Raw genomic sequence first — 16,322 nt, 5'->3', positions numbered from 1 at the left:
TCAGGTCCAGAGTAGCATGCTGTTTCCCTCATCATCTTCTATCTGTTGGTAAGTTAAATTATTATTGAGATAAGCCAAGAATTTGTTTTGGTACCAAAAATGCATAGTCAAGCAAAACGAAGTTCTATATGGGTCATATGCAAAAATGTATCTCTCACTCTGCACCTCTCTCTCTGTCAGAAGATGGGTAACATAATCTATCATTAGTCCTTTGGAATCATGGTTGGTCATTTCCTTGATAGGGGTTCTTCAGTATTTCTTAAGGTGTTTTTTGTTATAATGTTGTTGCCAATGGGTGAATCACTCTCTGGATTCTGCTCACTTCACTCTGTATCAGTTCATATAAGTCTTCCTAGGCTACGGACAAGCCAAAAATCCATCAGCTGCTTTGCTTTTGGCAGAAAGAGAGCTCCAACAGATGCTTGAATAGCTGAAATTCCCACCACTGCCGTATCATGTCTTTCTTCCCATACTCCATGTCTATTTTATCTTTCTGTCCAGTTAAGTCTGAAGTATGCTCTGCTAGTTACATTGCTTCTGTTGTTACTTCTAGTGATCACAATACTCTCCACCCTCTCTGGTTCCTGGATTCTGCACATGGATATTAACTCTCCCCATAATATATTTGGCCCCTACAATATACAGTTATCCCTTCCACATCATGACTTTTCCCACTGCTGTTTTGATAGATCTCAGGTTGGCATAAGAAATTAAACTGGGGTGGGGGGGAGCTAGGTGGCACAGTGGATAAAACACCAGCCCTGGATTCAGGAGAACCTGAGTTCAAATCCGGCCTCAGACACTTGACACTTACTTATTAGCTGTGTGACTCTGGGCAAGTCACTTAACCCTCCTTGCCCCACAAAAAAAGGAAAAAAAGAAAAAGAAAAAAGAAAAAAGAAAAGAAATTAAATGGGAATTTTGGGGGGTGTTTTGTAGAAGCCACAGACAACATGGGAAGGCCAAAAGATGACATAGAAAAAGTTTAGAAACTCAGAAATTCATAAAATATATGTATAGTGTTGTATAACATCAACATATTTTATCTTTTAATACCATAATAATTCAGACTTCTTCTCTGGCACAAAACATTTTACATGGATTTTCCAGAGCATCATGCCCCAAACTCCTCGATGTGGAAGGGATAATAATTGTATTTTTTTTGGGGGGGGTGAGGCAATTAGGATTAAGTGACTTGCCCAGGGTCACACAGCTAGTAAGTATCAAGTGTCTGAGACCACATTTGAACTCAGGTCCTCCTGACTCCAGGGCTCGTGCTTTATCCACTGCGCCACCTAGCTGCCCAATTGTATTTTCTTAATATGCAGTGCTATTTCACAGCCCCTTGATTCTGGTCCTTTTGAATGTAGTCTATGTACGCTTTTATCACAGTCCAGTAAAATCCAATGTTACTAAGTTTCAGTGATAAACTCGAGGTTGAATTTGCCTCCTTGTATTTAGGATTTGTAATTTATTCATAGGTTGAGCATTTGCATATAGACATTTAAGGCAGTGGAGACTATGAGCTCCTTCTGGGTAGGGGTCAAAGGCCTTTCTTTGTATCCTCAGTGCCAGACCCATAATAAACAATTAATAAATTCGCTGGTTCTTTTCCTGGGTCCGGTCTCAGGTGATACTTTCCCTATCTCATGCTATTCCTCTTCCCTTGTTGTATCTGGCACTTTTGGTGGTATCTGGCTTGACAGACATATGTAGGCCATTTTTTCCTTCCCACTTCACTTCCAGGCTTCATAATCCAAATGGGAAACTTCACAGGGCTGTGACGGTTGCCAGAATCTGAACGGCAAGTGGACCCCTGGCTGTCCCCCATACAATTCTTCTTTTCTTTTTTTTTGTTTTTTTGTTTTTGTTTTTTCTCAGGGCAATGGGGGTTAAGTGACTTGCCCAGGGTCACACAGCCAGTAAGTATCAAGTGTCTGAGGCCGGATTTGAACTCAGGTCCTCATGAATCCAGGGCCGGTGCTTTATCCACTGTGCCACCTCGCCGCCCCCCAATTCTTCTTTTCTAAACAACACTTTCCCCACATCTTTCCTTGGAAAGAACCTTCAGTCAATTTCCCCCACCCCCAACTGCCTAATGGACCAAGTCCAATCTTTCTTAGCCTGGCAAGGAAGCTTCTCCACTGCTTCCATCCCAATTCATCCAAACAGTCAGTCACTCAACTAGCTCTTCCTTCTATTCCATTCCACTCTAATGGGGTCTCCTCACTATTCTGTTTCCACATGTTGATTCTTACTCCCCGCCCCCACCACCAAGTCTTGTTTTTTTCTGGCTATTTCTAAGGCTTCCTGATGTTTCCAGCATATGATGTCTGCCCCCTCCCTCTTGCGGATTTTATGGGATTATTTTTGGATGACCCATGAAGCTGCTCCTGTCAATTAGCATGGATAACTACTAGTGATCTGGCTCTGTGACTCTGGATGCTCATTTGGATGCTCAACACAAGGTAGACTCATGAAATGAGGCAATATAAAAGGCTTTGTTTTGCCTCTCTTTCTTTTTTCTCTTTTTTTCTTTTTTTTTTCTTTTTTTTGCTGCAGGGCAATGAGGTTTGTTAAGTGACTTGCCCAGGGTCACACAGCTAGTAAGTGTCAAGTGTCTGAGACCAGATTTGAACTCAGGTCCTCCTGAATCCAGGGCCGGGCCTTTATCCACTGTGCCACCTAGCTGCCCCCTCCTCTATTTCTTTTTAAACAATTTTTATTTTCAGCTCCAAATTCTCTCTTCCTCCGGCACCTCCCCCACCCATTGAAAAGACAAGAGAAACAGTACCCATTATTCACATAAAGTCATGTTAAGTTTTGCCTAGATTTTAAGGCTCAACCCCTTAGGATTTATTAAGTGCTAACTCAGGCTACGGGGATTGTTTCTTTCTTGGGAATTCTTTTTTTTGTTTGTTTGTTTTTGGTTTTTTTTGTTTGTTTTTTGTTTTTGTTTTAGTGAAGCAATTGGGGTTAAGTGACTTGCCCAGGGTCACACAGCTAGTAAGTGTTAAGTGTCTGAGGCCAGATTTGAACTCAGGTACTCCTGACTCCAGGGCCGGTGCTCTATCCACTGTGCCACCTAGCTGCCCCATCTTGGGAATTCTTAAAGGCATGCAGAGGCAGCTCCTGCTGCTGCAGACTCCTAAGAATTTAGTTCTTCCACTAGAGAATCTTCTAGTTTTCTCGAGCTGCTTTGTAATCAACATACAATTCATACAGCAAATATTTATCTAGTGCTTACATGTACCTAGCCCTGTGTTAGAAGCTATGCTGTGGGATATGTAGATCAGGGTGAATGATCCCTAAGGGGCTTGTGGTTTCCTTGTGTGTATGTGTGTGTGCATTATTACAATTACTAAGTAAGTAGTAGACATTCAAGTAGGATCTTAAGGTTTACAAAGATATATATACACACATACACACACGCTCTCTCCATGTATGTGTATAGACACATACAAACACACACATATACTTTATATAAAGATGTTATATATAAAGTATATATATATATATATACACACATATACACAAACACATACCTACATATGTGTGTATATGTGTATATATAATCCCATTTGATTTTTTAAACAACTCGATGAGATAGGTAGGTATTCTCAGTATCACTATCCCAGTTATAAAGATGAAGAAACGGAGGCTCAGAGACAGCCAGTAGGCATCACAGTTAAGATTTGAACTCAGATCTTTCTTGACTTCAAGTCTTTCCACCATAGCACACAGCCTCTCTTAGGTGAGTAGTACAGACAAAGTTATATAAGAGGGTTTTTGGGGTAGGAGGTGTGTGTGTGATTACTTCTGGCTGAGAAAACCAGAAATGACTTCATTTTAATAGGGAGAGATCTGTGGGATAAATCCAGGCAGAGAGAACAAAGGCAAAGGATAGGAGAATATAAGATGTCGTGGCAGCTAGGTGGTGCAGTGGATAAAGCACCAACCCTGGATTCAGGAGGACCTGAGTTCAAATCCAGCCTCAGACACTTGACACTTACTAGCTGTGTGACCCTAGGCAAGTCACTTAACCCTCACTGCCCCGGAAAAAAAGAGAGAGAGAGAGAGAGAGAGAGAGAGAGAGAGAGAGAGAGAGAGAGAGAGAGAGAGAGAGAGAATAAAAGATATCTTGACTCTCCAAGATCATAAAGTCTTTGAGGAAAGGGCCTGGGTCTTCTCCTTCTGTATTCCTGGCTCCCGTACCCCTTGCCCAATCATGATATCTACCGTGGTGAGGTCTCATGATGTAATCGTGTTGGGTAGTTGACCTGGAGTCCACAGATCAGGGGGTCTATGGTTCTTTTTTGGGGGTTAGGGGTGGGGAACGGTCTGTGAATGTGGCCGGGAAAAAAATTACATCTTGTTTTAAGCAGAAATGGTTTCCTTTGATATCCCGTATATATTACGCATTTAAAACTCACCTGTGGCAACTAGACATAATGATCATTTGCAGAGTATTGGGGGAACCTTAGAGATCATCCCCTCAGTTTACATGCAAAGAAACTGAACCCAGAAGGCAGGCTTCTCAGTATCACTTTCATCTATTCAATCCATTAGCCACCTACTATGTGCTTGGCCCCAAAGGATTTTAGAGCTGGAAGGGTTCTTAATATTTCTAAAGCACTTAGCAATGTGCCCAGCACACAGTAGGCGTTAATAAATACGTATTCCCTCCAATTCCAGGGGCTCTTTCGACTATAAGAGGAACAACAACAATAAAAAGGTGGGGGTGGGGGGGAAGACTAAGACATTTGATTATGACCACAAAGCTCAGCTTTCCTCATCTATAAAATGAGATGGAACCTAACTCAGGATGCTTCTAGCAGAAATAAATGATTGACAGTTTGTGCCTACCAGATACTTTACAATACAGTTTACTCTCAATTTTGAGTGAATCGTTCCCTTTGGGACATTTAAATATTTCTTTATTGTTTTTTTGTTTTTTGTTTTTGTTTTTGTTTTTTAGGCAACGGGGGTTAAGTGACTTGCCCAGGGTCACACAGCTAGTAAATGTCAAGTGTCTGAGGCCGGATTTGAACTCAGGTCCTCCTGAATCCAGGGCCAGTGCTTTAACCACTGCGCCATCTAGCTGCCCCTGACATTTAAATATTTCACATCAAATCACCAGATATTTTTGAGGTGCCTAGTAATGTAAGGCAGGGTTTTCATCCTCATCTGATTTCCAACTGGCCCAATATAGTCCCGGAAATTAGCCAGAGTTCATCCCCTTCAGCATGAAATGCTCTGTCCTCATTACTACCACCACCCCTCACACCTCTGCCCCCCCCCCCGCCCCAATTCTTCCTTTTTTGGATCACCTAAGTTTGATCCAACTTTCACCACTCAGTTCAAGTCTCAACTCTACTGTGACATCTTCAGCTTCCCTTGTCTTTCCTTTTCCATTTCAGCCCCACCAATCCGTTGATAATCTATACCCGTCATCGGGTGCTAATCCCATACTGCCTTGTCACGTTTTGCATATTTTGTTTATTTTTCTTTCTAAGTCATGACTTTCTAACTTGACTGTAAGACCCTTGAGGGCAGTCACCATTTCTAAATTATTCTCTACGGATACAGGCAATGGTAAATATTTGTGGTTGGTGATGAGTAGGATTAATATCGTTTAATTTTAACGTTCATTTGAATAAAACATAAGTGGAAGGAAGAGTCTGTTGCCCAAAAGCATATTTACAAGATGCTGCTTGGTTTAACAATATTCTCACTTAAAATTTTAAATGTTCAAAGCAAGTACATTGAGAGTAATCGCTTACTTTACAAAAATGATCACCTTTTCACCCACGGGAAGAAGTGCCTCACAGTAGCAAAACAGGTTCGAATATCTAGGTTCTACTAGGGTCTCTGTTGTTTATTAGATGACTGTCCATGTGGGTAAGCCACTCAACTTCCATAAACCCTAACTGAATCTCTGTAAAGTGGGCTGAAGAATACTGGCTGTACTTATGTCATAGGGTCATGAGGGATGCCCTCAGACTTATATAAAGTGAATTTCTCTTATTTACCTTATTTTTAAAAATTCTCTTATTTATTGTGGGTTTACCAGAGTAGGTAATAAATGATGGCAGTAGCATAACATTTAACTATTTTTCTTTTCTTTCTTTCTTTTTTTTTTTTTTTTTTGCAGGCAATGGGGGTTAAGTGACTTGCCCAGGGTCACACAGCTAGTAAGTGTCAGGTGTCTGAGGCCAGATTTGAACTCAGGTACTCCTGAATCCAGGGCCGGTGCTTTAACCACTGCGCCATCTAGCTGCCCCAGTAGCATAACATTTAGCAAGACACTTGCCAGAGTCTTTTGGGAAATGGGAAGAATCGTAGGGTGGAAAGAGATGTGCAGGTGGAGGCAGAGGGCATGGGATCAAGTGCTGGCTTGTGCCAGTGACTGTGTGATCTTGTGCAAGTCACTTAAAACTACTCTCCAGGCCTCAGTTTTATTATATGTTAAATGAGGGAGGGTGGACTAGATGACCTTGAAGGTCCCTTCCAATTTTTTTTTTCCTTTTTTGTGGGACAATGAGGATTAAGTGACTTGCCCAGGGTCACACAGCTAGTAAGTGTCAGGTGTCTGAGGCCAGATTTGAACTCAGGTCCTCCTGAATCCAGGGCTGGGGCTTTATCCACTGCACCACCTAGCTGCCCAGTCCCTTCCAATTCTAAGTCTATGATCCTTATAACTTTAGAAATCAAGACAGAGAAATGTGGACCGGATGACAGAATTTGATTAACAGAACAAATTAGAGAGATGTCTGTCACAGGGCTCTGTTCCACTTAATTTATCAATAATCTTGAAGAAAGAGGTAGAAAACCTATTCCTGACACCTACTGTGTGTCAGGCACTGTGCTGAGTACTTTACAAATATTATCTCATTTTGATCTTCACTGAAACCCTGGGAGGTAGGTGCTATTACAATCTCCGTTTTACAGGTAAAGAAACAGGCAGAGTTGTTAAGCAACTTGCTCAGGGTTGCAGTGCTAGTCAATGTCTGAGGCTAGATTTGAACTCGGGTATTCCTGACTCCAGACCCAGCACTCTGTCTATTGGGTTACCCAGCTGCCGCTAGGCTGAGGAGGTTGGGGGGATTCAGAAGGGGTTTTTTAATAGTAGAAAGGTCTGTCCTGTGATGTCCATGTTTTCTGTCCCTGGGAATGCTTAAGGAGGGACCCTATGCCCCTTTGTCCCCGCTATCCCAGACAAGATTTCATCGAGTAGGTGGGAAGTTAGAACACTCAATCTGAAGATTTGACAAATCTCTGATTTGATTTACACAAGCTTAATGGTCTTTCACTTTCCTTTCCTAACAGTGAATTGAAGAGATTGGATCAGATATTCTCCGAGCTCCTTTGCAGTCCTGGATGTCTGTGTCCTCCCATAACATGCTCCCAAGTTCATCGGGAATTCCTTTGGGAGAATCTGCCCCTTTGGCTGACTCATGCTACTGCTCCCATCCATTAGCACAGATAATTGAGCATGGACCCTATTGCTCTGGAACCTCATCTCTGTCATCAACCCAAAGCGGGAGAGAAACTGGGGAATAGAGAGGGCCTGGTTATTCAGGGGTTGGCCACTGGAAAGTTCAGGCATGAGCACTGTGGATTCTAAGTAGGAACCTCTGGGATAATTAACTGGGAAAAGCAGCCAGCCCTAATGGAGAACTCAGCAGCTGGGACATCTAGGGGGCAAAACTGGCAATCCCGACATGCCTGGCTGCTTCCTTAGAGTTGGCTGCCCAATGGCCACATCCTCTGGCTGGGCTCTTTTAGCACTGACTGAACTAATGTGCCAGCTAACCATCAATGACCACTGCTTTTCAAGAGAGGTAGATAGCACCCTCCCAAAGGAAAACTGAGTAAAGCCCCAACTAAGGCAGAGAAGCGGTCTTAATGACCTCTTTAAAGCCTCCCTTTATCTCTCTGTTCTCTAGTCTACCTAAGGTCGGAGCATTGGGGTTTCCCTGTAGAGACTGGAAGAAGGGATAAGGAAAGAAAGGGAGTTCCCTTGGTTAGGGCACAGCCTTCCAAGGTCAGGATTGCTCCACAATTAGGAAGAAAAAATCCAGTCTCGTTTTAACGGCCTTGGGGAGCTCCTGGTCTGATGGGACACGTGTATACTACCTCCTCAGGAAGGTTCTGGAGAAACAGGCTTTGTCCCTCCCTTTGGGAAACTCTTGGCAAGGACATCTTTGGACCATATGTAGATGGCTGCTAGGACTGTGAGACCGACGTCTCTGGCGTCCACCTTCCTACTGTCAAGAATCGTTGAGGCTGATCCTAAGTCAGCAAGAATCCATCCACCCCAATCCCTCTGCTGCCCCACAATGACTCACCTGTGTGACAGCGTGGGTTTCATGGAGCTCATGGAGTTAAGGGGGGGCTGCATGGGGAGTTTCCCAGGAGGGTCACTCTGCCGGCTTTTCTGGTGACGGAGGAGAAGCAGCCGACCCAACTCTTCACACCAGGATGAGAGCAGAGCTGGAAGGAAATACAAACAATGGGTTAATTTACTTTCCTAAGAGAATGCTCTTCACTCACTTCCTATCCCATGCTCCCTTCCCCAGGTAGTAAGCAGTTTAGCTGAAAGCACTCTGGACCATGTTCATGGAGAGTCTCAGAGATCATCTAGTCACCAAATTGGGCAAGTGAGCATTTGCTAAACACCTACTATGTGCCAGTCACAACTATAGGCACTGGGAATACAAAGACAAAAATTACAAATTAAATTAAGCCTTCGAAGGGTTTACTTACATTCTATCAGGGAGGCAACATGCACATACATGAAGAGACACAAAATGAACAAGGTAATTTTCCAGAAGAAAGCACCAGCTGCTGGGAAGTAGGGGTCCACAAGACTTCATCTACAAGGTAATGTCTGCTGAGAAGGAAACCAGGGATTCCAAGAGGTGAAGGTGAGGAACAGGCAGGCATAGGACTTGTGGTACAGGGCTCTTACCCATGGTGAAGACGAGTTTTTTTTGGTTTTTTGAGGGGGGCGATGAGGGTTAAGTGACTTGCCCGGGGTCACACAGCTAGTAAGTTTCAAGTGTTTGAAGCCAGATTTCAACTCAGGTCCTCCTGAGTCCAGGGCCGGTGTTTTAGCCACTGCGCCACCTAGCTGCCCCTAAAGATGAGTTTTGAGACCCGGATTCTAGCCTTGAATTGGGTATTGTGTTCCTTGGGCCAAGTCAATCCACCTCTTTGGGTCTAAATCTCCACATTTATCAAAGAGAAATCACATCGTTCTAACTATCTCGCAGGTGGATCAAGAAGATAATAAAATGTTCATGAAAAACTTTTTGCTGATAGTGTATTATTATTACTATTCCACTTACACTCTAGTATGAGTGGTTTATCATGATAGGGAGGTGACTATGGGTCTACCTCGGTGGGAATCAAGCTTTGGCAAATTTCACTAAGTGGTAAATGCCTTTGAATATGGACCTGGTGATGGATGATGGATTGTATGTCAGTTACCCAAGGACCAGCCTCAGGTTGTCACCAAAATAAAGGCCATTACATGACTTTTTTTTTTTTTTTGGTCCTGAGCAACTTATGGAAACCATCCAATAAGGGGTGGGGAGGTTAGGATTTGCATGAGTAATGGAAATATTTACATATTCTATGCCTGATTCTCCAAATAGAAAATGGAGATAGTAATAATATTGCTTTGCATTTTTACAAAAGGCAACAGATTGGACATGCCGAAGGGAAGAAAAGTGAGGATAATACCAAGGTTGCAAATCTGAGTGACTAAGAAAGGATGGCTCAGCAAGTCTATGATATGCCCACAGGTCACAGAGTAGGTGAGTAGCAGGATGTAGAACTATGAGCTGGGAGGAAGTAAAAGCAGCCCCACTGACCTCAAAGAACATCTCGATCTTCACCTTCCTCAAGCTTCCTGATTTATAAAGTCTCTTTGTGAGCACATGAATGTCTAAAGTGGCAAAACAAAACAAAACAAACAAACAAAAAACCCAACTCTGGAAGCTTCCTATCTCTAACATTCTATAAGCCTAGGATGCTAAAATCCAGTGGTGATTATCCACAAAGAAAGAGATGCCTGTTCCTCACCTTCACCTCTTGGAATCCCTGGTTTCCTTCTCAGCAGACATTACCTTGTAGATGAAGTCTTGTGGACCCCTACTTCCCAGCAGCTGGTGCTTTCTTCTGGAAAATTACCTTGTTCATTTTGTGTCTCTTCATGTATGTGCATGTTGCCTCCACTTGAAGTGAAACCGACGACGATGCCAGCCTTAAACTGGGCAGGAGCAAGGACTGCAAAATCAGGGTAGAGAAATGTGCCCAGGTCTAGAAACCAGAAAGGTGACCTGGTTCTGCCATTATTTAATATAGAGTAGCTTAAGTTTTTTAGAACTCATTTCCCCATATGGAAAATGTAAATAATAATAATATTATTTTGCTATTTTTCAAGAGAGGGCATGTGTAATAGGGGTTAGCAGACTAAGGCTTGAAGACCAAGTCTAGTCCACTGCCTGTTTTTGTATAGCCTGGGAGGAAAGAAGGGTTACAATGTTAATAATAAAAATAATAGGGGCAGCTAGGTGGCGCAGTGGATAGAGCACCGGCCCTGGATTCAGGAGGACCTGAGTTCAAATCTGGCCTCAGACACTTAACACTTACTAGCTGTGTGACCCTGGGCAAGTCACTTAACCCCAATTGCCTCACCAAAAATAAAATAAAATTAAAAAAATAATAATAATAATGAAAACTTCCTCCTCTCTTTGGGTTTTTGCAAAAATCAAATGAGTAAATGAGCTGCAGAAATACTTGGAAAAGTATGCAGTATTCTATGTGCGTGAGATGACCTTGTGGTTGATATTATTTTCAGTCCAATTTTATAGAAATTAGTACTTGTATCTTAAACAAATGCTATGGATGGAAAATAACTTGGGCCAGAAGTATTGGGGGAGGAATACAAAGGACTTGGTAGACTGTGTGTGGCTGCCATTGTTCCTAAGCTGTTAACTGTCATCAAAGTCCCAGTCTCCCACACATGTTCTACAAATAGGAAGCATGGAGTTCCAGGACCTCAGGAGAACCAAAACTCCAAACATCCCAAAGGGCAATGGAAAGACATACAATAAACGTGATGGAATTGAGCTGGGAAGAGCACGCTACCAACGATGGTGTAAAAGACAAGGATATTTATGATCAAGAAGCAAGGTGGACCAGTCATATGGTGACAGTGAAGAACAGCAGCTAGGTAGCCACAGAGTTGACCTAGCATCCATGAACTAGGAAAAGAACGGAAGGATGGCCTTTGATGCATTGGCCATAAGTAGTTCTCAGCTCTTACCCATCCTGGCTGGATGACCCTAGGCAAGTCATTTAACCTCCAGGCAAACTCTAAGTCAGGAATTCTTAACCTTCTCTGTTTCACAGACTCCCCTCCAGCCAGCCACCCCAAACCCTTGCAGTCTGGTGAAGTCACCAGATACTTTCTCACAATAATGCTTTTTAAATACATAAAATAATATAGGATTACAAAGGAAATCAGTAATATTTAAATATAGTTATCAAATTTTTTTTTTAAGTTCCTGGAATCCTAGGCTAAGAATCCCTGGGCTGGATTCTATGTGGATTTTAGAGAAAGGCTCACATTTGAGGCACAGAGTATGAAAAAGCCTAGAGACGCTGTGATCTGCACTAGAAGGGGGGAAATGCCCACTGATAATATCAGAGATCCATTGAAGTAACACATTCTAACTTGAAGGCTGTCAGAAGAGACCGGGGCCACTCCGGGCATTCTCCCATGTAATATTTAGTAGGGTAACCTGTCAGCTCCTGGAGCACAAAGAACACGAAAGCACCATGTAAATGTCAGCTGTTATTATTATTAGCTCATCCGCCTGGGTACCTGGACACCAATACATAGAACATTGGTGTCTGGCTGGTGGGGGAGCACAGCTTTTTTGTGTGTGTAGCTCAGCTCACTCAAAGTGGCTTAATTGCTGAGATATTTCTAGAGAGGATAATTAGAAAGTCTTAGTTTAGGGGGAAATTTTAGAATGTGGTCAGGCCCAAGCTTAACATCCCCCCCACCCCCGCACCAAAAGAACTAGGAAAAGCTCCCCCCCCCAGCGTATTTGTAGAAGTGGGGGGACCACAGGAGTGGACCACTAAACAATTGTCATTTTCTTTAGCTTGGTTAATTTTGCTGAACAGTCCCCCCCCTCCTCCCCACCTCTCTTTCCCTCCCTCCTTCCCTTCCTCTCTCAATCTCTCCCTCTTCCCTATCCCTATGTCTCTGCTCCCCCCCCCCCCAAGGAATGGCTCTCTGGGAGAGTGAGGGAGAATATTCTCAGGGTCATAGATCCAGAGCAGAAAGGGGTGTCAGAACTCATCCAGTCCAACCTCCTCATTCAGTGAGGAAACTGAACCCAAAAGGGGGTTAAAATGACTTTCCTAGAAATTACTGGAAAATGTTGGTGATGTAAAAACAAAAAGATATCAATAATTTTTTTCCCTCAAGGTTGTGGTCAGGCCAGAAATGTTGGGTGAAGAAAGATCAACTTGTGAGTATAAAAAAAGAAAAGCATTTCTAGCTAACACTTCACACTGGGAAATGTTGGTGATGTAAAAACAAAAGATGACAATAAATTTTTAAACAGATGGGGTCAGGCCAGAAATGTTGGGTGAAGAAAGATTAAAAACCTTAGAATGAAACAGCATCACTGGCTAACACTTTCCATCTCTTCTAATAAAGAAAGACACTCATTAGTCCCTCATTGCTTACAATTTCAGCTCTGTGAGGTCGTGTACTGTGTCTTTCTTAAAAAATAAAATAAATAAAAATCTTTGCATCTCCAGTGTCCAGCACAGGGCTGTATGAGTAGCAAAGTGGTGAATTAATCAGTAGAAGGAATTCACACACAGGCAGTAAGTCTGGTGGAAGCTATTATTCAGAATCATTGTAGAGAATCCAGTTGAATTTAGTGTGTTAGAGGAAGGTTTTAATGAGACTATTTTCAAATGGTCTGTGTCCTGGGAAGAGGTCACTGTGTCACCTATAAGATACAGAGGATCATATGTAACAGGCAGCTTCTCCTTTAATCAGCAACCTATCCTGAGACTCCAGCTACCAGCCTCCATCCTGGGGTGCAGCTGGCAATGCCAGACTCTGAGGTAGGCAGTCATGGCCCCTGGGAGATAACAGGATCACAGACCATCCAAGGTGAAAGGGATCTTAGATATTGTCTAGTCCAAAATAAAAGAGACCTGAGCTCAAATCCAGCCTCAGTCACTTACTTTGTGACCCTGGACAAATCACTTAACCTCTTTCTAGCTCTTCTTTCTAACTTTATCATCTATAAAATGGGAATAATAATAATAATGCCTACTCACTCCTTAGGGTTATTGTAAGTATACAATGAGATAACAGTTGTAATATTTATAAAGTGCTTTGCATTTATTTATGTATTTATTTGCGGGGCAATGAGTGTTAAGTGACTTGCCCAGGGTCACACAGCTAGTAAGTGTCAAGTGGCTGAGGCCAGATTTGAACTCAAGTCCTCCTGAATCCAGGGCCAGTGCTTTATCCAGGTCACCTAGCCACCTAGCTGCCCCATGCTTTGCAATTCTTAAAGCAGCCTATATATATGTAGATAGATAGTTATGCACACATACATAGATGTCATTGTTATTATCATTGATATTATTTTCCAGAAGGAGAAACAAAGGCCTGGAGAGAAGTGACTATTCCAAGGCCACAGAGCTCACAAGTAGCAAAGTCAACATTTGAGACTTGGCCTTCTAACCCCCAAATCCAACATTCCTTCAGCCACCCCTTTCTGGGCAGCAGGTTGTTCAAAAGGCTAATGCCTTAACGTAAAATGGGATGGCAGGGCTGGAGCAGCTGCCTCTACGCTTCTCCCCAGCTGAGGGTAATTACCCACTGTGTGGCACGGTAAGTAGCCACTGAAGCCAGGTTAGGCTCCCAAGGGTCATTGCAGAAAGAGAAGAAAAAGCTTCCCTGAAGATCCCTCTTCAAATACAAACAGTCTGGGTGTGTCCCAACCCAACCCAGCTGACTGACTTTCAGGCAAGGCTTCTTAGCCTAGGAGTCACAGATAGTGTTCAGAGACAGATTTGGGAGGAGGGGAAGAATCCATGAACCTGGATGGGAAAAAACTCTACTGTTATTTTCACTAACTGCAAACTGAAATTTGACATTTTCAACAATGAACTTTAAATAGACTTCACTAGAATGCTGCAGGGGTCTAAGACACAAACATTTTTTAAAAGAACCCACAAGGGGCTAACTTGGCAGGGGTGTGTGTGTGTGTGTGTGTGTGTGTGTGTGTGTGTGTGTGTGTGTGTGTGTGTGTGTGTGTGTATGTGCATGCCAATGAGCCATGGACCCTCAATCTAGACGAGTAGATAAGTACGAGGGAAATTTGGTGGTTGGGCCCCAGGTCAGGCAAACAAAACCAAATGCTATCTATTATTAGGGTTGTGAGCAGGAGACAAAGAGGTAACATGGATGCGAGAGGATGGAAAATGGCCACATGGAAACTATGAGGCCTTCTTTCCTATGACACAGAACGAGCCACCATGCAGATGTGTGTATGTGTGGCATCCTTGTTACAGCCAAGCAGACAACACCCACCGCTTCTCCTTAAATATCACTTCCTTAAAGAGAGAAGGAGAGGAAGGGATGGGAGGAGAGGAGAGGAAAGGGGAGGGGAGAGGAGAGGAAAGGAAGGGAGAAGAGAGGAAAGGAAGGGAGAGGAGAGGAGAGGAGAGGAGAGGAGAGGAGAGGAGAGGAGAGGAGAGGAGAGGAGAGGAGAGGAGAGGAGAGGAGAGGAGAGGAGAGGAGAGGAGAGGAGAGGAGAGGAGAGGAGAGGAGAGGAGAGGAGAGGAGAGGAGAGGAGAGGAGAGGAGAGGGCCACTTGACACTGGTGATTATCTGTCTAGAAGACTGCAGGTTACTTCCTGGCCCCTTTTGCACTTCTCATATAAATATAAGCAGAGCCCACATCTGGAGCAGCTGGATGGGGAAGCACACCGCATCCTGCAGCCATTCAATAAAATAAAACAAACTAGATATGAATTTCCAGATTACACTATTCATCATTGGCATGCTTAGCTCCTGCCTTTCTTTTAAATGCGGGCGGCACTGGGTGCATCTCGACTCATTGAAACTCGGAGCACGGGAAATCCAGGATCACAGGATAATGAAGGAGGGGATAAAGAAGCCAGTAGAAAGGAGAGCCCCAGATGGCACTGGCCCGGGAGCTGGCAGGCAAGGCGGGCAGCTGCCTCTCCCCCCCTTCGCCTGACAAGGCCACATGGCCTTTGCAGAAGGGCTTGGGGCCCTTTCTGCCCTGGCACAATGGTGGGGTATGGCTTCTCTTCACCCCCTAGATAGTGAGTGTGTTAGGGGACACAGGTCAAACCCCTCACCTGAAATGTCAAGTAAGCGTCTCAGCCTGCCTCTGAACCCAGAAACTCGAGCTGAGTCCAAGTCACCCCCATCTTTCCCTTACATTTAACAGAGACCCTTTTATATAGAAAGGGAACTGTTTTTCCTTAAATGAAGGAAAAAAACCCCAAAACCCCAACCCACCCAGCAGCAACGGCAAACCTGTGTCCCCCATTCAGCCAGTAATGGAAGACAGAAAAACCTATGGGGTAAAACAGACTCTGTATAACACACATATTGTACCATAGGCAATGTATGGGGCATAGGTGAACATAGGGCGGCAAGCTATGGACAACCTGGGTGGCTGTGTTCCTACATATATAAGGGATAGGAAGAGAGAAGTCACTGCTAGATTCTTACAGACTTTGCAGACAGGTTCCTTCCCCTTCTCATCACACGCCCCCTCCCTACGGCAGGGGCTGCTGGCCCTCAGGTGTGAGGGTGATGCTGCAGACTTGTGTCCTAGCCTCCCCCTGCCCCATGCAAGGTCAACAGAGGTAGTGTAGGGTTTTATTATGGTCTAAACCAAGACAAAGTTTTTTGGAGACAAATGCTGAGACGTACAACTCTTCTCCCCCCACCCCACGGAAATCTGAGGCAGCTGGGAGGGGGGGCAAGAGTGGGGGAAGGAGGAGAGAAAGGAGGAAAGGAAGGAAGAAGGGAAAGAGGAGAAAAATGAGGCAGAATCAGAGAAAGAGGTAGGAGAAAAGCTCATGTCTGTCTGTGGTATTTTTGTGTCAATGGGAGCCGATATAGGCTCAGTGATGAACTGTGTGTCTTTCTCCAAGGATTGGCCTCATTGAACTAGGAGAGGTTCATCACCAGGATGCTCATAGGTAGATGACGTTCTGGTTTT

General features: G+C 43.8%; 1 protein-coding gene across 9 annotated transcripts in view; it reads right to left on the bottom strand.

Annotated features, from left to right (window-relative positions):
• ZMIZ1 (zinc finger MIZ-type containing 1) overlaps nt 1-16,322 on the bottom strand; it is a 469,106-nt gene that overhangs the window by 54,438 nt on the left and 398,346 nt on the right. For 8 of the 9 annotated variants that reach the window (XM_043990032.1, XM_043990041.1, XM_043990031.1 and 5 more), the window contains one exon: nt 8,352-8,496. In XM_043990032.1, coding sequence (XP_043845967.1) covers nt 8,352-8,496 — 145 coding nt within the window. Of the gene's footprint in view, nt 1-8,351; nt 8,497-16,322 lie in introns of those variants that run through there. The other variant, XM_043990042.1, reaches the window with a different exon arrangement.

Source organism: Dromiciops gliroides, chromosome 2 (assembly GCF_019393635.1).
Source record: "Dromiciops gliroides isolate mDroGli1 chromosome 2, mDroGli1.pri, whole genome shotgun sequence".
Lineage (NCBI taxonomy): Eukaryota > Metazoa > Chordata > Mammalia > Microbiotheria > Microbiotheriidae > Dromiciops > Dromiciops gliroides.
This window is presented reverse-complemented; position numbering and strand designations above follow the sequence as displayed.